Below are 19845 nucleotides of genomic sequence, written 5' to 3'. Positions count from 1 at the left end.
TGTTCTTAGGCATCTTTAAAAGCTCCTTTTCAGCAATTGATCTTCATCATGATTCTTTTCAGGAGACTCAATCAGACCTGGAGGTGATCCTGGAGTTTCTGGAGGAGTACTACAGACAGAACGCTGGAGCTAATGGTAAGTGATCCCCAGCTTATGTGATCAAGCCTAAGAGACTTGCAGGAGTCAGAGGTGAGCTTCTTTGCAGGTGACAAGGGTGCAGGTGTGGCCGACGGGAGCCCACCAGGGGACGGCGCTGCGCTCGAGCCGCCGGTCAGCTTCAGCGCATCTCACCACATTACGGCCCATGACTTTCCTCTGACACGCTTTAATCGCATCCATCCTTTTCAAAGGTCATCACAGCCGAACTTGCACCCTTTCCGGAACACGATGGGCCAGCGCCCAGCCAAAGCCCAGCAGCAGCAGCAGCACCAGCACCAGCAGCACCAGCACCAGCACCAGCACCAGCACCAGCACCAGCACCAGCACCAGCACCAGCACCAGCAGCAGCATCGCCTGAGCGCGAGGCGCTGCCAAACGCTGTATCAGCGAGACAATCGAGCCAACACCAGGCCACAGCGGCGGGGGGTGGTGAGTTCTGCTTTTTCTGGTCACTAGATACTGTTATTGCCGGTCGCAAGGTAGCCTGAGGGAAACAATACCGAGAGAGCAAATAAGAGACCTTCCCTTTACTGTAACACACAATGGAGCTGTGCATGGCTCCGATTTTTACATATCTATCAGATAACCGCAGGCCTCACAGCGTCAGCCCCTCATCCCACAATTGCCACGCTTTTCTGGGAATTGCTGCAATTAAGGAAACCATTAACTGTAACTAGCATGAACGGCGCTAAACTCTAGCGCCGCACGAACATCCACCACGTCCCTGTGAAGCCTTGGCCTCACAGTGTCCCTCCTCTGCCTGCAGGTAGAAAGGTGCGCCTCTTCCACTTCCTGTTCGAGATGCTGGAGGACCCCACCATGGCGCACTGCGTGGCCTGGGTGCCGGCGGCCGCCGGCGTCTTCCGCTTCTCCTCCAGGAACAAGGACCAGGTGGCGGCGCTGTGGGGGAAGAGGAAGGGCAACAAGAGGCCCATGACCTACCAGAAGATGTCCCGGGCCCTGAGGAACTACGCCCGCTCTGGAGAGATCTTCAAGGTGAAGAAGAAGCTCACCTACCAGTTCAGCCGAGACACCCTGACGCTGCTGCAGAGGAAACCCACCTAGGACTGAAAACTCTACGCGTGCACGGCAGCTCTTCCATTATTATTGTGACGAGCTGCTCATACTCTCCATTCTCTGGTGTAAATATCATGCTAAATAAAGATATTTTTCAAGTACAGCTTAAAACACTGGTTATATTAATGCTAAAAGCACAGTAGGTGTCCTGTCAACAGTTCTGTCAGGACTAAAACGCTGGCTCTCCCCAGTCTGCTAGTTGCTGCTGGCTGACTCCAACCATCGGGGGTCAGTGTAGTCCACGTTTGCTCCGGTTTCTCTCTGTGCTGTGACCTCAGGTCTAAATCTCCTCTGTGATGTGAGCGCTCAGTCATCCCAGGCAATACCAAATGGTTTAGAGTTCTTTGTAGTGGGCCCACATGACACGTCCCTAAGCCCGGTACTTATTGTTGGAGCCCGCCCTGTGTTATAAATGGGCTAAACGAGCTCTAGGTGTGTGTTACCAAGAAAGGCCGCGTGCTGCGCGGTGAACTCTCAACGTGGCCTCCGATGACATAAACGAGCAGCACGTCGCTGCCGCTGCTGCGGGCGCTCGGTGCCGCTCAGCTTCAGAGGTATTAAAGCTCCGAGGCCGTCGCTGCCCGTGCGCCCAGCAGCCGCCGGCCTTGGTGTTTAATCTTCCTGACCTTCTCTGAGACTACGCTTTATTTATCGCTCCGAAGATTAATTAGGACTGAAGCAGCCACAATAGTGGCATCGTTCACAATCAAACCCTCGTTTCATGTCAGATATACATGTCAAATGTCAAGGTTTATGACAGCTTTCTAAGAATAGGCCGTGTAACCACTGCCCAGGCATCTCTCCACTATTTATTTGCCAGGTCGGGAACACTGTTCTTGGACGGCATTCCTATCGGATTAAAATGATATCTGGTCGCCGCGTGTCATGTCAAATCTTATTTCTATAACAAATCCAACATCTTTTAGACCAAAACAGACGATCACATCACCCTCGGACCTGTGATGATGACGATGCCACCTTTGCTGTTCATATCTCACATCCCGATTTCCCACTTTCTGCTCTTTATCCACTTCTGCGGGGAGGGAAGTCATGGGGACGGAGCGCTTTCATTCTCATGATGGCTCCTGTCCTGCATCATGTCTTGAGGAAGTGGGACCATTTCTCTGGCACAGTAGCTGGTGTCAGGAGCCTGTGATGCTCCAGAAGGTGTAAGGCAGATGTTGATGTACAGTGTGCAGAGGAGGAGCGTGACACCTCGCTATATAAGGCCTGAAAGCCAGTCCCTCCTGGATCTGTCACTGGTCCTCCTCTCCTCCCCCAGTCAGATTGTACCCCGTATCCCTGCGCCCTCCTCATCTCCCATCACTCTGGTCCGAGGGGTCCCAGAGGTTTTTTGTCTGCTTCTTTCTTGGATTTCTGGAGCCTCCCTGACTTTACAGAATTTCCACTGTACCCACCTGCACTTTTTTTTTACTCCTCTGCACTTTTATTGGGACACGGCTCAAGATGCCAGAGCCCACAAAGAAAGGTAGGAGTTCCTACAGAAAAGAGGAGATGCAACAGCCTAAAAAAAATGACAGTGGAACTAAAGTAGCCCAAAGTTGACTGTGAATGGCTAAAAGCTGCATTGTGGTGATTGTAACATTTGCTGATTATGGTCTCTGACTCGGGGAGCAGAGCTGGTTTAAAGTTAGCTGCAGGGACCTCCATCACTTTATGGCCGGCTGGCCTGCTCGTTGCTTGGAATCCTGAAAGTGACTTTGAGCATGGTGTTGTATTACTGATGCATGCGTCGCTCCCATCCCCGGGGAGGGGTGGAGGAGATTTGAGGTTTTATGAACAGACACTATTGTGTCGTGCAGGATTGTCTTGTGTGAGCCGGCTGGAGAGAGATAGGATGATGAAGCGCGGCGGAGGAATGTTGATGAGTGGCGAGCAAAGACCCGTGAGGGATAATGTGATTTGGGTTGGGCTGCATGGGGCTGAATCATGAGCTGAATGGATTTGTGTTGTTGCTGATTAATAGGGGCCGGTCAAAAATAGACAATTCGAACTCTTGCACCTGCCCCCAAAAAATAATGCAAGTCCACAATCCACTACATTGAACATTAACCCATCACCTACCCTCACCATCGGTTACATCAACATTCCTCTTTAATGTCTGACATTAGGTTCTACCCCCACCCCCATTAGCTCAGCTGTTTCAGAGCCTGTCATCATCACAGACATGTCCATGTTTTGTTTGGCCTTTAATGGCAAATAAACTCAATAAGTGCTTGAAGACATTTACCCAATCAGACGGGGTCCGAATCCAACATAAGGACTTGATTTGCTTGAAGGCGTGTGTGCACGGCGGCGCTGACCCAGCAGTGATCCTCCTCTGCCATAAACATCCCTGATCCCCTCAGAGACGAAGCTGTAGGAAAATAGATGCGGGCGATGCCAGTCGGATGCAAACACCACCCATAAATAGCTGACTCGCCGAGAGCTACAGATAAATGAGTGGAGAAAAGTATTGTTCTTTAAATGAGTTCCAACAGCTGAAGGGGACGTGGCCAGCGCTGTTGTTTTAGTCCCACCGCCTCCAAGCCTTTAAAAAGTCCCAACCGAAGATGATGGACCGGTGGATCTCCAGGGACCGAGATTCTTGTCCCTGGAATAGTTCAGAATGAGCGCACATTTAATCCCCATCCCTTGTTCCCTGCCATCTCCCTCCACTGGCGCCCAACCCCTCCTCCTGCCCACCAAAACAGACATCTCACTGTCTAGGGAGGATCAGCCACCCATCAATCCTCTGGCCCCAGACGCCTTAAAGCACTGTTCTTCTTCACCTCATGATATTTAATGCAGAGCCCCCCCCCATCAATCATTCCCAGGGTAGAATAAAGGAAAAACCCTGTCAGCAGCTAATTGCCACCCAAGTTTAGGTCTAATCTTCAGCCAGTCTCACACGTTGCAAAGGTTTCTTATCATAGGGTGGCCAGAACGGCTAAAACAAGGGGTCAAAGTAAAATAAAGACTCCAAACTGGGCTCAGATTTGTCTTTACTCCTCTAATAAAGCTCTACATTAGACAAAAGCCTCTCCTGGCAGTTTGGCTCGCTCAGAGCCTCTATGAGCCCTTCTGTCCACACGCCAGCGAGGGCAACAGCTGAAAATACCTGCAGCCCTCTCAGCTGTACTGGGAGTTCTCAGCGGTGAAACAAAAACCTTTCTCCGCTCTCATTATCTCAGCGGCGATGAGACGGAGCGCGAGCGAGGCCCACGCGTGCATGATGTGACCCTGCAGGATTGTGGCTCGGCGGCCAGCGACACATTGTTTTCAAGTGAGGTTGGAGAGCGGCTAATTCTGACGAGGAGCGCTTGATTACAGGCGGAGACGTGTCCGAGGATGTTAAGGGAGAAAAGAGACTTTCCTTTAAATGAGGGTCGTGTGAATGTGCTGGTGTTTTGGATTTTCACGCTGCTCCAAATGTGGCAGAACGGGCTTCAAACGGTCTTGGTTCGGGTTCGATAGGCACCATTAAGTCTTTTGAATGTCGCAAACGCATTGTTTTTTGGCTGCGGCCTCCCTAGATTAGTCCAAACAAGGCAGAGGGCAAGCAAACAGAGCCTGATGGGGCTTGATTGTAATCAGTTAAGACTGCAGGGGGTCTAAGTGCAAAGCTGATGTGGCTTACCTGAGAATAATAACATCAAGAAAAGGATCAATGTACACAAACAGACGCACACACAGGCCTGAGTGGACACTGACGTCTCTTGTTTTTCTCTCCGCAGACGAGATGCCAAACGGCCAGCCGGAAGGTGAGTGGACAGCGGCGGGCGATCGCCAGTATCAGTGGTCCTAGGAGTGAAAGCGGGGCAAGCGCTTAAACTTAGGAATTAGAGCAAAGGTTACGTCACAACGAGCCGCGGCGCTGAACTGCAGGCCGCCATCAAGCCGTCAGCATCTCTGACATTCCCCCCTCCCCTCCAGCTGATCCCCTCCTGTTGATTCAGCTGCACGCCGCCGTCACCCATTTTGCGTGGCTCTCTGCCGGCGCTGGGCTTTGACCTTGGAGCTGCAGCGTCTCGGGGCCCCGACGCGGCCCGAGAGACGGCTAAACGCGTTCCCGCTCAGATAAATCGTTTCTTAGTTAGGTAAGAATGCCAGACGAGATTAACGCCCCCCACCGTGATCCCTAGTGTTTTAAGACCCGTCGAGACGAAGTGGGACCCCTGCGCCCCATCACTCGGATTAGTCACTGTAATGTAAATCCTACCTATATTTTCATGAAGTCATTTTCAGTGTAGTGTTTCATTACCTAAAGCTGAGAGCTTGTTTGTGACTTTCTCTGATACTGTGAGGTGTGTGTGCGTACTTTCAGGCAGGTGAGTGGGTGTCGGCGTTTCTGTGTGTGTGTGTGTGTGTGAGTAAGTGGTTGCCTGAATGTGACACGGAGCCACTGTAGATGCTGAAGCTTTGTGCTTATGGAAAGCAGCTGTTCCATCCACGACTGTATTTGTCACACGCTCAGAAAGTGTTGCCCCGTCTCTACCTGAGATTTCCCTGGAGGTCTCCCCACCCCCAGGTGGGTAGCGCCCCTTCCCTCTCACAGTCCTCCACCCCTTGCACATCACACTCACATCACGCGTGCACGTTTGGTGTGTGTCGTCACGGTGTCTTTGCGCCTAATTCACTGTGAGAAGCCTGAGTCTCCGCTGGCCGTAGGTGAGACGCCTCACTCACACACACGCTGGTCTTCATGCTGCTGTCGCTAACTCATGCTGTGGCAGTTTTCGGTTTTCAGAACCGCGTGATAGTCGTCCGGAGTCATCACACAGGAAGTGGTCAGTAAAGGCATCAGGGATCTGGAACATAACAATAACAATACCAAATTATTAAACTAATTGGAAAAATAGAAAAAATAAAAAGAACATTCGGATCTAAAACCTTAATTTTGTTTCAGCTTGTTATTTTATATTGTTCTACAATTTCATCACTTTTTCAAATAGTCAGTACATCCATCTCTCCCTGACACCTTTACAGTATAAATACACAATGACCAGATAAATAATCCACAGACATTTCCAACTATAAGACGAGGCATCATGGTACAGTCTATGCTCCTCATACACTCGTCCAAAGGTAACGTGTATCTGGTCATTGGCCATTTATGCACACCTCGTCTGACCAAGCGTTGCGTTGCCACACTGCCCGACGCTTGCTGCTCCAGCCTGGCGCTTTGTCTGCTATACAGAGGCAGAAGCAGAGGGGAAAGAGCCGCTAGAGACTGATGGGAAGGAGGCCGAGCCCACAGAGCCTGACGCGTTACAGGCCGTGGGGGCTCAGGACGGGAACGGCTCAAAGCGGCGGCCGACTGGTGGGGTGGGGGTGTCAGAACAAGCCGAGCCTGCTGAGGGCCAGTGCCCGACCCCACCGCCTGGTAAGTGAATCAGTCCAAGCATGTGTCTACCCCTCTAGCACATCAAGCAAAGCCTCAAGTCTTAGCAGTAATTTCAGTTCCAGCATGGCAAAGGTTTATACCACATATACTAAGATTCCAGATGTTTTAATAGGTCATAATATGGATTACCTGAGAGTCTTTGCTTTGTTTCTACAAATGCAATGGACTGAGCCATGCATTGATTCATCCTTCAGTTTAGGCTTTAATGGTATGAATAAGACTTGAGGAAATTAAGCCGTTGTTCTATCTGAGGATTGAACAATCAATGTAAACTAATAAACGACTAATAATCAGTTGTGAGATGGCAAAGTGAAGGCGATTCCACTTTTGAGTCAGGTGAGCCTTTGGATGCGGTTCTCAATACATTCATTGTTGACAAGGCAGGTTTCAGGAAAAAGACAGGTTCCCACAGCTCCGTGACTTTGGCTGCATCTGCTGCTTCAAGGCTGATTTTTTTGGTTTCTATTTTGGCCAAGCTTGTGTTTTCTGAGAGGCTTGCGCCAAAGAGCACCAGCGTTTGTCGCTCTGCCCCATCTCTGAGACACACTGTTGTCGTTTCTACTGGGCACGAGCTGCATCGCCATCTAAGGCTTTGGCCTCATCCATTCGCATGCGACCGATGGCCTGGCTTGTTGGCCTGCCAGTGATGGACTTGGATAGGTGGGTCTGTTTGTCATTGACACCTCTATTGCAGATGATGATGGTGCTGCCCAGCCATGCCCAACACCCCAGACAGGTTGGTACCTCAACAGCCCTTGCCGTCCACTGCACCTGTTGCCAACGGCTGCAACAGTATCTTCATGAAATCGAGTTTGTCATCGTAAAGATGCAGTTATACCGTCAGATTATATCGCAAGGTCGACCGCATTGCAGGACAAAAAAATCTGCAACTGTGTGATTGCTACGTGGAAAAGGCCACAGTATCATGCGCGTTTAGTTATTCCTCTAATATACAGATGTGGATGTGACGAAGTCTGGGAAAACAGATCACGCTAACAAAAAGCTAACAATCAAATTGTAGGTCATGACAAAAAGGATATACGTTATTATTATACGTTTAGTTCCTGTGTTAATGTCAATATTATTGACCACTAAGAAAAGAAATGAGAATAATAGGGAATTTGCCAAAATACAGAATATTAGAAGAAATATGTCCAAAGATGATATATTACAGAAGTGTAATATATACTAGAATAAACTATATTCACTTTTAAGTAGTTGAGATTATTCAAATTAATATAAATACAACTGTGTTTTTTTCACAGAAGATGCCAGTTCAGCCAAGAAACTCTCAGTTGACCTGCCTAGTAAGATCCCTCTATTAAAACACCGCCACCAGCTTGTATCTGACCACCTCAGTGTTAAATTACAACAAAGCAGGAAGGATGTTGGGGGACGCTCGTTTCAGTGTGTGTGGAAGCTCATTTCTCAACACGACCCCTGCTAATGCATTAATGGACGCCACTCACAGCGATAGACTGAGGTTTTCTTGTCCCCTTTTAATTTTAATTCCACCACCGTCTTACACGCATTCATGGAGTCACTGCCTGCTCGTTGGAGTGTGTGCTTGCTTCAGTGGACTTTACAGTACTATTCCTGACAATATGCTGTAAACTTGTCTCTGTCTTTGTTTAGATGATAGCGTGCCGGCCATGGGGAGAAAAGACTCAGGTAATGAAGTGGTAGGACCTCAGGTGTCAAGGAAATTACTGTATTTTCCATATTCCTCCGTAGCCGGGTTGAATCAAGCAGTGGCCCTTTCTGTGTTTCCCGTCGTCGGTTTCATGCTTTCCATGTGGCAAAGAGCTTAGATTGTGCTGCTGTATACGGTGTGACTGTTGGAAGTGTCTGTCTTTGTAACTCTGTTCTGGTAAGACTGAAACGCTCAGATGAAAAGTGAAAGGTGGGTGCGTGGATTCCCCGCCGCGTCGTCCTCGCGCTGGCGGCCGAGAGCTGTGTCTAACGCTACCGTCTCTCCTGAACCGACCAGTGTGGTCTCTGGGGGAGGGCCAGGCGCCGGAGGACCTGGACAAGCCCATCGACAACCCGCCGCTGTCCATCCTGCTGATAGAGAAGCCTCAAAGCGCCAGCGTCCCTGTGGGTGAGCCATGGCACAGTATTTAAAAGTAACGGCCAACAAAGGTAATAAAAGAAGCGACAGTCCCGGCTTTAACTACTCACATGTGTTGTTTTGTGCCCAAAGGCGGAGACATCACTTTTGTTGCCAAGGTGGAGGCCAAGGACCTTCTCCGTAAACCCACTATCAAGTGGTTCAAAGGGAAATGGATGGACCTGGCCAGCAAAACAGGGAAGCACCTACAGCTGAAAGAGACCTTTGAGCGAGCCACTAAGGTACTGAGCCCGTATGATATAACACAGGCTAGTGGTGCGACTACACCGTTCGTAACACCACCCTCTCACAGATCCACACATTCGAGATGCACATCATCAAGGCCAAAGAGAACTACGCAGGGAACTACCGGTGCGAAGTCACCTACAAGGACAAGTTTGACAGCTGCTCGTTCGATTTGGAAGTTAAAGGTTCGTTACGTCCATGACGTGATTTAAAATCTGATTTCCCGCAGCGGCAGAGACACTAGCGTGCTTGATTTTCCCATATTGCAGAAACGGAGCAGGGCACGCAGAATATTGACATTCGATCGGCTTTTAAGAGAAGGTAAGAGAAGCTGGATGGAACTACGCTAGACTGTAGCTGCTCTGAAATAGTCACAAGCCATAAGTCAGTCATCAGTCATCTCGTCAGTGGATGTTCTGAGGTATTTATGTCAGAGAATGACTAAGTCATGAATACTCCATAAACACAGAAAGAGACGCAAAGGTGCTATAACACACCAGGGTGTGAAGACGGTTGTAATCATGTCATTACCCTTCCTTTGAGGTAATTACGATCAACCAGTCATCTCAGCTAAAAGGCCAACGCTTGCATTTTGAATCTCCCTGCAAACAATGTATGTGGACAGCAATGCAAAGCTTCCCAGGTTCGCTGCATTGCCACGATGGCGCAGCTCATTAGTGGCAATGCATCCTGGGGAAGCGCTCGTGTCATACACAAACCGCCTTATTTCATGCTTTTACGACAAAAAAGACAGAAAAGGGAGGTTTGGTGTAAGCACACAGTGGGGGCTTTGCTTTGTGTTGCTCTTGTAGCATTGTTTTCTAGTTTCTGTGATTACATATTTATTAATCTCTCTTTGTTAACAACAGCAGTGAAGGACAAGAAGATGCAGGGGAGCTTGACTTTAGTGGTCTCCTTAAGCATAGGTGAGAAGCACCCCCACCCCCGAGTGGCCTTTCCCTTATTTAGTGTATTTGTTGGACATCATCCTTTCTTCTTTCTCTCAAATCTGTTATAATACATCTGTACTGATATTTATATAACAACAGGGGTTGTCAAAGTCTGACACTGTGGGCTGCCCTAACCCCCTTAGACAAGATGGAGACACCTCCATCAGTGTAAAACAGATAAAGTGTAAAAACTATTCCCCAGCAAAAGTTTACATTTCTTTTGGGCTTGTCTCTTTTCTCCCCCTATATATTCAGAAATCAAAGGTTAGTAGAGGGAAACCCATAGATTTTAAAATGTTTAGACCTTACTGCGGGTGAGTAATCCTGTAGACCTCCCAGCATGACACGTAGCTCTAGGAATGGGACGAGCAAGAGTGTTGGCCTACTGTAGCTCGGTAACACTTCATTTGAAGGCAGCATTCCTAACTGCTCTGTCGGCAATCAGCAATGATGGAAATGGGCCTTGCGTCATAAACGCGCCGGAGCAAGCAGGACGCCCGCTATGAAGCACAGGCCGCCATTTTGGATCATTAATGATGTGCTCGTGGGCCTCGGAGATGTGATGCTGTAAAATAGTGTTATCGCTACGCTGTCGTTTTATTTAGACGTGTAAAGCAAATAGCAATGTGTTTAGTTCTGCCTTCTTCATAATTGCCTGAGAAATACAAGTAAAGACCTGAAATCTTTCAGACATTTGGGAAAAATGTCTATGAAAGACTGAATGCCTGATAGAGTATATAAACTCTAATGAATTCATAATTCCTCCTCTAACAGTGTTGGGGCGTCTGTGAAGTGACCACTAACAGTAACAACGAACAAAGGGATGGGCTCATTCACAGGAGCGGTACAATCTACATATATACATACACATACATGTGTGTGCCCCGCATGCTGCATCCGTTATTACACAAGAGTCACTTGTAACAATACAGAGGACACATTTACAACAAAGCAAGAACAATATCTCCTTTGTTGGTCTGTGTCTGTTTGTGTGTGCAACTAGAATCCATCAGTAGCAACGACGCCCATCTTACTGTAAATCTTGTAACAGCCTTTCAAACTAAAAGAACCCAAATCCCAGTTCTCCAGTTCCCCTTCCATACTATCCCTTCATTCTTAGACCCACGCTACAAATATTCAGGCCAGCTGAATATTTGTAGGTTCAAGGTTGCCATGAAATCAAATCCATGACTCAGCAGTGAGTAACCCAGTCTAGAAATGGTGTTAACACGTGACCACGGAGCCGAACCCCTCACACAGGTAGACAGCTGATGCCCATCTCTTTGTGCAACATGTCCTGAGGAATGTTTTGTAAGTTTATCCAATCAGATGGCGTTAATCTAAAGTAGGGTCTCAGAGGCTCAGGGCCTCTAAGAAGCAGTTCCTCAGGACACGTTGCAATCACCAGCCTAAGACTCCTCACCTCACATCCTCCACTGTTTCCGGTGGCGCCAGGGAGCCGAAACAGCAGGACGACACCCCGGAGGTGGACGTGTGGGAGATCCTGAAGAACGCCCGCCCCGACGAGTACGAGAAGATCGCCTTCATGTACGGTATCACAGACCTGAGGGGTCTGCTGAGACGGATGAAGAAGATTCCCAAAGAGGAGAAGAAGAGTGAAGGTTGATGAACAGGATAAGAAAAGCGCATGGGGTGAATAGCAGCCTACATCTGATCTAATGAGCATTTCCTTGTTTCAAAGCATTTGCCAAGAGGCTCGAGCCGGCTTACCAGGTGGACAAAGGTGGGAAGATCCGCCTGGTGGTTGATCTGGCCGACCCAACAGTCGACCTGAAGTGGTACAAGAACGGACAGGAAATCAGGCCCACTCCGAAGTATGTGTTAGTCCACACTGTATATGTAATGGCTTTTTACTTCAAGGTTGGACAAATAAAAGGCATTTAGCAATACAAATGGTAAATGCCTTTTATTTGTGGCAAGGTCTTCCTTCACTGTACCAGCTTTTGAGATTGTGTTTTTACTCTATCGTTTCTTAAAAGCCCAATGGTTCACACTCTTTTAGACGGTTAGAACAGGCCAGCAGCATCCTGTAGCTAAACGTCAGGGGGTTGACACAGATTATCAGCCAGCGGATGTGCCTTTCAAACCTGCACTTTGTAAAGAAGCCAATGTGGGGACATCACTGTGGCATAGAAACGCGGTACATCTAGTGTAATCGTCAGCTTCACTGTGTTTATTAGCCGCCACTTGATTCGTCTCCGCTGTGAACCATTGACAACCAATGCGCAAATAACTGTTCCTCGACTCTAATGTGGCTCTAATCAGCTTCCGCACAGTCTGACACAAACACGTTAGGAATTCAAAGCCTCTGATCCACATTTGGGTGTAAACACATGACAATGTCATCATTGTCTTTAATTGTCATTAACAGCTGCATATGGATCATGCTCCATACAGGAAAAAGGTGGTACCTCCTTCACAGGTCTTTAACAAAGCCTGGCTTTGGATTCGACATCGGACCTAATTACAGTACAAACGCGGAAACAAGCTCGACATGCGAAATGACATTAAATGATTAGTACAAATATTTTCAGGGGCTCAAAATGATAAAAAAATCCATTCTTAGGTTTGGTTGGATGGGGGCTGTAACTCAACCCCATTTTATCGGTAAATAATACTCTTATAGACTCCGTTCAAAGCCATGCAATGTTAAAGCCATCTGGGAGGTTATTGCTGTTTTCTGGTTCCGGTGTCCTGTTCCAATGACTTTGATCCTGTTCTCTGTTGTAACACTGTTTCTGACTATGCTCTGTACCCCTCGAGGCATGATGTCTCTCTGTCTTTGTCTGTCTGCCATAATTACTTCCTGTACGCTCCCTGTGCTCCGGCCCCAATCTGGCTCCGCTGGTGACCTTTAGTCAAAGGAAGTAAGTTTATGTGTCCAGTCGGTTTTGATGCGACCCGGTCTCTGTGTTGTGTGATTTGCATACGGTGTATTTGATGCATGTTAATAATATTTTCATACGGTATTTTATATTTTGTGATATTTTGCTTTTTCAATCAAATTAACAGTTTGAAGCAACACAGATTCATATCTTTACGTTCCAAACTGTCCTGTCTGACTGTTTTTCTCCTACCGGTGATTTAACTAGTTGAATTCCTGTTCAGGTATATTTTTGAGCATAAGGGCACTCAGAGGATTATGGTCATTAACAACTGCACCATGAACGATGATGCAGCCTACGCTGTAGCTGCAGGAGATGAGAAGTGCACCACTGAGCTGTTTGTCAAAGGTGACGTCATTAACCTTTCACAACTCAACTTACCAAGAAGTACATGAATGTGCTGCAGACTTGTTTACATGCCAGTTGGGCCCTGATCAGTTCCCTCCTGCTGCTCTGTCCTGCAGAGTTGCCCGTTAAGATAATAAAAGGTATAGAGCCTGTGAAGACTACGGTGAATGAGAGGATTGAGCTGGAGTGTGAGGTGTCAGAGGAAGGGGCTCAAGTCAAATGGTGAGACTTAGAACTGTGTCGGCCTCAAGACTGCTGCTATGTGATCAACATACGTGCAAGAGAATTTACAATGCTCCTTCGTCCTGCAGGATGAAAAATGGCGTTGAGGTCCCAACAGGCGTGCGCTCCAGATACCGGGTTAAGAGTGAGGGAACCAAGCACTACTTGGTGATTGATGATGCCTCCAGAGAGGATACGGGAACGTACTCCATCATGGCCACTGGCGGCACGTCTGAGGCTCACGTACAGGTTGACTGTATGTGGAATCCTGAATCACAACAGTTTCTATTACTTGAATAAATAGTGTTTAAGATTAATTTTCTCTATCATGCTCTACTTTCCTTTCAGTGAAACCTCTAAAGGTTTTCGTGGACCTGCAGGATATGACGGTGATGCTGGGCCAACCCATCAAACTGCACTGTGAGATCTTCCCAGGCAACGTCCCAGGCCGGTGGTACAGGAACGGGCAGCTGATCCAGCCCAACGACCGCATCAACATCATACACAGAAACAAGTATGTCTGCTCGTCTTAACGCCGTGACTCCCAAACAGCATTAAGCAACTACTGACTGATGTTTTTGGTTGGTTTGCAGAGTCCACAGACTTGAAATTGAGACCAGCTCACTTCATGATGCAGGAGATTACACCTTTGTACCTGAGGGATATTCACAGAGTCTCTCAGCCAAAATCCACATCATTGGTACAGAAATGATTCCTCATCAGTTTGCATGTGTTGCTACGTGGTTTCAGCCGTTGAGTGCAACGTCTGTTTTATTCTTGACAGACCCGCCTAGGGTGCACTTAGACAGCTTGAACCTCCCAGACAACACTATGACAGTGGTGGCAGGAAACAAACTTCGCTTGGAGATCCCCATTAGTGGAGAACCAGCACCACGAGTGGTGTGGATGAAGGGAGAACGGGTGAGCTCAGTGCATCTCTCACAGACACTTGATACCAACCCAAACATTTTCAAATATTTACATCTCTACACCTAAAGCAATTAAAAAAGTCTGCTGACTTTATCTCAGGCTTGTGATTAACTATCATGCCTCAGGTAATTCTTGAATCAGGCCACCGTGTTCGAGCTGAAACATACGGTGACCAAACGAGTCTGACGATTGAGATCACAGAGAGGGAGGACTCTGGAAACTACAAAATAGTCCTGCAGAATGAGGCGGGAGAGGCCTCCGCCAGCATCAAAATCAAGGTCGTGGGTAAGAGATTGCAAAACATTTGAATCTGCAGACCACATGGAGAGCTGGAAGCTTTTTGAAGCCTAAGTATGGTTTTGTGGCATCTGCAGACATCCCGGATCCTCCAGACGCTCCTCTAGTCCCAGTGGTGGGTGGTGACTGGTGTTCTATGACATGGGAACCTCCGAAATATGATGGAGGTTCACCAATTTTAGGTAAAGCTTTGATCAAACGTCAGCAAAAAAGCAGTCTGTCATATATTTAACCGGTACATCCAGACAAGAAAGAGGATAAAATTATGATCCAATACTGATCTTCTCATCCCCTTCAAAGGTTACTTTATTGAGAGAAAAAAGAAACAGAGCTCCAGATGGATGAGACTGAACTTTGACCTAATCAAAGAAACCTCATTCGAGCCCAAGAAGATGATTGAAGGTGTGCCGTATGAAGTGAGGATCTTTGCCATCAATGCGATAGGTGTGTCCAAGCCCAGTGAACCGTCTAAAGCGTTTACCCCTCTTGGTAAGTAGTCTCCTGGAATATCCACTTAGCAGACTGAACAGCTGCCAATAATCTCTCTAGGGAGGTATTACACCCTTACATAAGGCTTCAGTTTGTCTAACCACTACTGTACTTCATATTAGTGGGAGAAAGTTTCAAAGAGTGGGCCTGGAACAGTGCATGTGTTATCTGACCTTGGTACCCCAGCAACACAGCTGTTCCTCCGCGTGGACCGCCATCCCAAACATTCTGTGACCTCCACTCCATGCACCGCAGCTTTAGAGGGGGTTATTAACTATGTCTTATAATGGCTGCCAAATCATCTGCGGATTAGAGGTTTAGAAGATCAGGTCTGTCAGCAGTGCAGTAGGAGTTGACCGTGATTCAGAATACAAGAATAGAAGGCCAGAACAGCAGCCAATGAGACAGAGAGAGGGACCACTGCTCTTGTTTCTCGTTTACCATTATGGATGCCTTGCCATCTCCTTTACATGCATTGTTGTGAATCAAATAGCTAAAAATAACTGGAACACGCCTCCACACACAGCTGTCACCAGCGAACCCACCATGCTGGTTGTGGACGACGTCACCGACACCACAGTGACTGTGAAATGGCGTCCTCCAGAAACCATCGGAGCTGCTGGTCTGGATGGGTACTTGGTGGAGTACTGCATCGAAGGAAGTGAGTCAACCTAAACATTGTAAGAGAGACCACGAATCAGTTCATGCAAATAGTAAGAAAGAACTCATGACAGATGAAGACTGAGGGCAGGATAGAATCAGCATTAACTCACCGTGACCAAGCACAAAGAAAACATACAGACAGGCCTGTTGTCGTTGCCAGCTGGTGCAATTATGCCTCCTAACATTATTTTTCCTCTGCAGCCAATGACTGGGTGGTATCCAACAAGGAACTGACTGAAAAGACCAAATACACGATCACTGGTCTGAGCCCAGGGTGCAAGATTTTAGTGCGAGTCAAGGCCATCAACGCCGCCGGAGCCAGCGCTCCTCGGACGCTTCAGCACTCTATCCTGGTCAAAGAAGTCATTGGTGAGTGAAGCCTTAACACCTACAATCTTACTTTACCTCAAACCTACAACCTGAGGTTCATTTCCCCACAGAACCACCCAAGATCCGCGTCCCCCGACACCTCAAGCAGACATACACCCGCAGAGTTGGAGAAACAGTCAACCTTGTGGTGCCTTTCATGGTAAATCAGCCCACCATGAATGCAGTTTCTACAGTATCTGCCACACCTTTATTCCAAATACTAACCCATCCGACGCTGCAGGGCAAACCGCGGCCGAAGGTCACCTGGCTGAAGGAGGGCAAACCCATAGAGCCCTCGCACGTCAGCATCCGTAACACAGACTGTGACAGCATCATCTTCATCCGTAAGGCCGAACGCAGCCACTCTGGGAAGTATGAGATGACAGTGCAGGTTGAAAACCATAAGGACACAGCAATAATAGACATACAGATTGTAGGTGAGTAAATGGATCAATATTGGCATAAAGAGGGATAAAAACTGTGACTTCTATCGATTTTTAAGACCGGTACTCTACATTAAGTGTGCGGGTTCTTCTCTGGCTATTAGACCTGCCTGGACCCCCTCAGTGTGTCACAATTGAAGATGTGTGGGGAGGAAACGTTGCTCTGGTCTGGACCCCTCCCAAAGACAACGGCAACGCTCCAATAACAGGCTACACCATTCAAAAGGCGGACAAGAAGACGATGGTAGCAAAAGAGTTTACTGGCTGAAATGACACAAATGTGGCAAAAGTCCACACTTCAGCCACATGCTTGACTCCACTTTGCAGGAATGGTTCACATGCATCGAACACTACCACCGCACCTGCATCACCATCACCGAGCTGGTGGTCGGCAACGAGTACTTCTTCAGGATCTTCTCGGAGAATATGTGCGGCCTGAGTGAAGCTGCCACTCAAACCAAGAAGAGCGCCCTGATCGTCAAAGAAGGTAGAGTGGCGGTAGCAAGACAGCGTCTGAGGTCACTCTGTCGTAAACTGGGAAAATGCTTCCAAAACGAAAACAAACATCAGACATATCGAATAATTTGCTGCCTGTTTATTTCCACAGCTGTTTTCTGAAAGGTACTGTCAGTGATGTTTTCCACCCTCACCTTCAAAGCTATGTGGGTTGGTCTATGACTGACAGGCCCTTGAACGCTGGTGTCACTGTCCGAGACCATGATAAATAAACCAACGTTGTCTTTCCCTCATCACATAGGGAGCCCCCCACATGATACCGCTCAGTGCCAGTATCATGCACAACCCCGTTCCTTTACCCTTCCCCCCACAGGCTTGCAGGTGAAGACGCCCGAGTACAACGACCGCGACTTTAAGGAGGCGCCGAAGTTCACGCAGCCGCTCATCAACACGTTCGCCATTGCCGGTTACAACACTACTCTGAACTGTAGCGTCCGTGCAAACCCGAGGGTGGGTGGCTGCTGTGTGGTTTAGATAATCTGAGTGACATATTTATGACATCCATATTCATCTACTGCAGGCCAAAGTGGTCTGGATGAAGAATAAGATCATCATCTTAGACGACCCACGCTACCGCATGTTCAGCAACCAGGGAGTATGCACTCTGGAGATCAGGAAGCCCAGTCCTTATGACGGAGGCTTATACACCTGCAAGGCCATCAATGACCTGGGAGAAGCCCAAGTGGACTGCAAGCTGGAGGTCAAAGGTCAGTGTGGCACAGGAGCCACCTCCCTGAGTATCTGTCAACAGTCAAATCTGGTTTCTCAACGTTAGTTTTGTTTAATTTATCTGTTGGTTAATAACAACACACCTCTTTTTTAGATTACTGAATATTTGCATAAAAAAGAAAAATAACACTGGTTTATTTTAGGATTAATAATTAGTTAATTATAATCTAATAATATTCTTAAACAACACAACTTTGGGAAACCAGCTGCGTATTGTAGTGTTTGAGCTGTCTCACAGTCTTCTATTGGGCTGAGCACACGTAAGGCGACGACATGTAAGTATCTGGATTTGGTCCTGACGTGTTAAGTAACCAGTAGCTGAGATAAAAGCAGAAATATACTAAATCCAGCTGCACCATTTAAACATTCAAAAATAAAGTCTTAGCTGATAAAAAGAGAAATGGCATCATAATAATAATAATCTGTTCATGTGTGTTCACATAATATCTGGTGACACTTCTTCATCTTCACCACATGTAGAGGTTTATCACCTGTGTCCTATCCAGTTCATCCTGTTCATAAACACACGGTCACACCTCAGTAGGCATAACATACAGAGCTGTGATGTTCTTGTTCTCCACAGATTCCAGCGTCGTCTTTAAGCCACACAGTTAACTCCTCATATAAGAGCCCAGTAATAATTCAGCGGTTCTCCCTGATGCACACATATAACTCCATGTAAACATTTTGTTAACCCCTATTCTCTTCTCTCTCCCCCAGTCCAAATGCAAGAATTGTGAATGTATGTTCTCATAGAAGGTAAGCTTTCATATGGATTTGGCATATGAAGCTTATGTCATTCATTATGCATCCTCCAACCGGCATCCGTAACCTCGCTTTTCTCACACCGTGGGACTGTAGCGTCTTTCTCTACAAAAGCAGGACGAAAAAGGGAAACTGAGCTTTAATAAAACATGATTTGCATGACAGCTTTTCCCGAGATTCCCTTAGCTATCCATTAACTCGAGCCACAGAAAAGGTAAGTAAAGAGAGATGTTTGCAAACTTTCTAACCTGCAGAGAAATCCTGAGCAGCAAATGGTGAGGCAGTGTGATGCTATGAGCAAATACGTATGCATACCAGTATGTGTTTTTTTTTTCTTGGCTGGTGTTGAATAAAAGTGCAAAGGATCAAGTGAATAAAACTAACTCTGGGTTATTCTGACTATGTCTGAACTCCTGGTCTCTTTGCATTCTGCGTGTCTCCTTCCTTTTCTTCCTTCTCCCTCCCAACACTATTATAAAAGCCTTTTTCCTCTTGTCCTCTAGGAGGTTTCAGCTTCTTCGAACTCATGCAGCGTGGAGTGCCCCTAAACTTGATTGACAAGTACATGAACGAGACAAAAATTGTCGAGCAGGACAAGTAACAAATGTGCAATAAGACACTTAAGTGATATTCTTTTCTAAGCTGCTGACGTCAGCAGCTTGAAGGTGGATAGCAAGATGGATCAAGAGGTGTGGGGAGGGGTGTACTGTGGTGTGGCATGCTGTGTGCAGGTGTGGAGCTAGTTACTGTAGAAAATAAAAGCCATTTTTTTTGTCACGTGGTTGCGTTTGAAAGTCTCCGTGTCAGCTCAGATGCATGTTGGCAGTGTTTTGGGGGAATGTATAACTATAGTTTGGTGTTTGTATGACATCAAGGTATTTTTATACAGACAGTAAAGCTTTTAGCAACATTAGACACAGTAAATGAATATGTTGAGTCTTCTTTTGAAGACAAATCATGTTAATGTGAATGTTTATTTCACTTTTTTGTGGTTATTTATTTGTGAAAATGTAGACGTTTATGCACAGTCCATTACATATTCTGCATGACACATGATTTTTGAATTCACACTGCACTTGAGGCTTGATTGAACCTCAGTCATGTGTGAAAGCCTTTAACTTTGTAATTAAGACATGTGGATTACAATTAAAGTACATTCAGAAATTATATTGTGGCTGATTAATGCAAACTTTACAAAAATATACAGATGAAATCCAAA

At 47.0% G+C, this 19845-nt stretch overlaps 2 protein-coding genes across 17 annotated transcripts; both read left to right on the top strand.

Moving 5' to 3' along the window:
• The first annotated feature begins 293 nt into the window (after positions 1-293).
• Positions 294-1342, top strand: spi2 (Spi-2 proto-oncogene). The gene is made up of 2 exons (XM_055511235.1): positions 294-588; positions 926-1342. The coding sequence occupies exon 2, from the start codon at positions 961-963 to the stop codon at positions 1222-1224; it is 264 nt and encodes an 87-aa protein (XP_055367210.1). The 5' UTR covers positions 294-588; positions 926-960; the 3' UTR covers positions 1225-1342.
• Positions 1343-2520: 1178 nt separating this feature from the next.
• Positions 2521-19793, top strand: mybpc1 (myosin binding protein C1). Of its 16 annotated transcripts, none has more exons than XM_055511222.1 (34): positions 2521-2725; positions 4974-5000; positions 5714-5767; positions 6437-6622; positions 7338-7379; positions 7912-7950; positions 8279-8314; positions 8634-8744; positions 8847-8995; positions 9067-9184; positions 9269-9320; positions 9869-9925; positions 10205-10213; positions 11405-11571; positions 11652-11784; positions 12829-12837; positions 13079-13203; positions 13320-13425; positions 13515-13681; positions 13774-13939; positions 14019-14125; positions 14210-14346; positions 14481-14640; positions 14730-14834; positions 14953-15141; positions 15668-15802; positions 16006-16173; positions 16245-16333; positions 16415-16610; positions 16721-16860; positions 16944-17103; positions 17446-17582; positions 17653-17839; positions 19130-19793. In XM_055511222.1, the coding sequence occupies exons 1-34, from the start codon at positions 2704-2706 to the stop codon at positions 19225-19227; spliced, it is 3783 nt and encodes a 1260-aa protein (XP_055367197.1). In that variant the 5' UTR covers positions 2521-2703; the 3' UTR covers positions 19228-19793. The 16 variants fall into 16 exon arrangements, with proteins under 16 accessions (XP_055367197.1, XP_055367201.1, XP_055367196.1 ...); XM_055511226.1 differs by lacking the exon at positions 10205-10213 and adding an exon at positions 18582-18620 and having other exon boundaries at positions 7909-7950; XM_055511221.1 differs by having other exon boundaries at positions 7909-7950.
• The last annotated feature ends 52 nt before the right edge of the window (positions 19794-19845 follow it).

The sequence above is a fragment of the Betta splendens genome, chromosome 9 (assembly GCF_900634795.4).
Source record: "Betta splendens chromosome 9, fBetSpl5.4, whole genome shotgun sequence".
Lineage (NCBI taxonomy): Eukaryota > Metazoa > Chordata > Actinopteri > Anabantiformes > Osphronemidae > Betta > Betta splendens.
Note: the sequence above shows the minus strand (reverse complement) of the source record. Positions and strands in the feature narration are given on the sequence as shown.

What these genes read in the sequence shown, in the direction of transcription:
- spi2 (XM_055511235.1), top strand. Translation starts at nt 961, where the DNA reads ATGCTGGAGGACCCCACCATGGCGCACTGCGTGGCCTGGGTGCCGGCG.
- mybpc1 (XM_055511221.1), top strand. Translation starts at nt 2,704, where the DNA reads ATGCCAGAGCCCACAAAGAAAG. An exon ending in GCCAAACGGCCAGCCGGAAG is followed by an intron (nt 5,001 to 5,713) that starts GTGAGTGGACAG and finishes TCACACGCTCAG; the next exon opens with AAAGTGTTGCCCCGTCTCTA. An exon ending in AGAGGAGAAGAAGAGTGAAG is followed by an intron (nt 11,572 to 11,651) that starts GTTGATGAACAG and finishes CTTGTTTCAAAG; the next exon opens with CATTTGCCAAGAGGCTCGAG.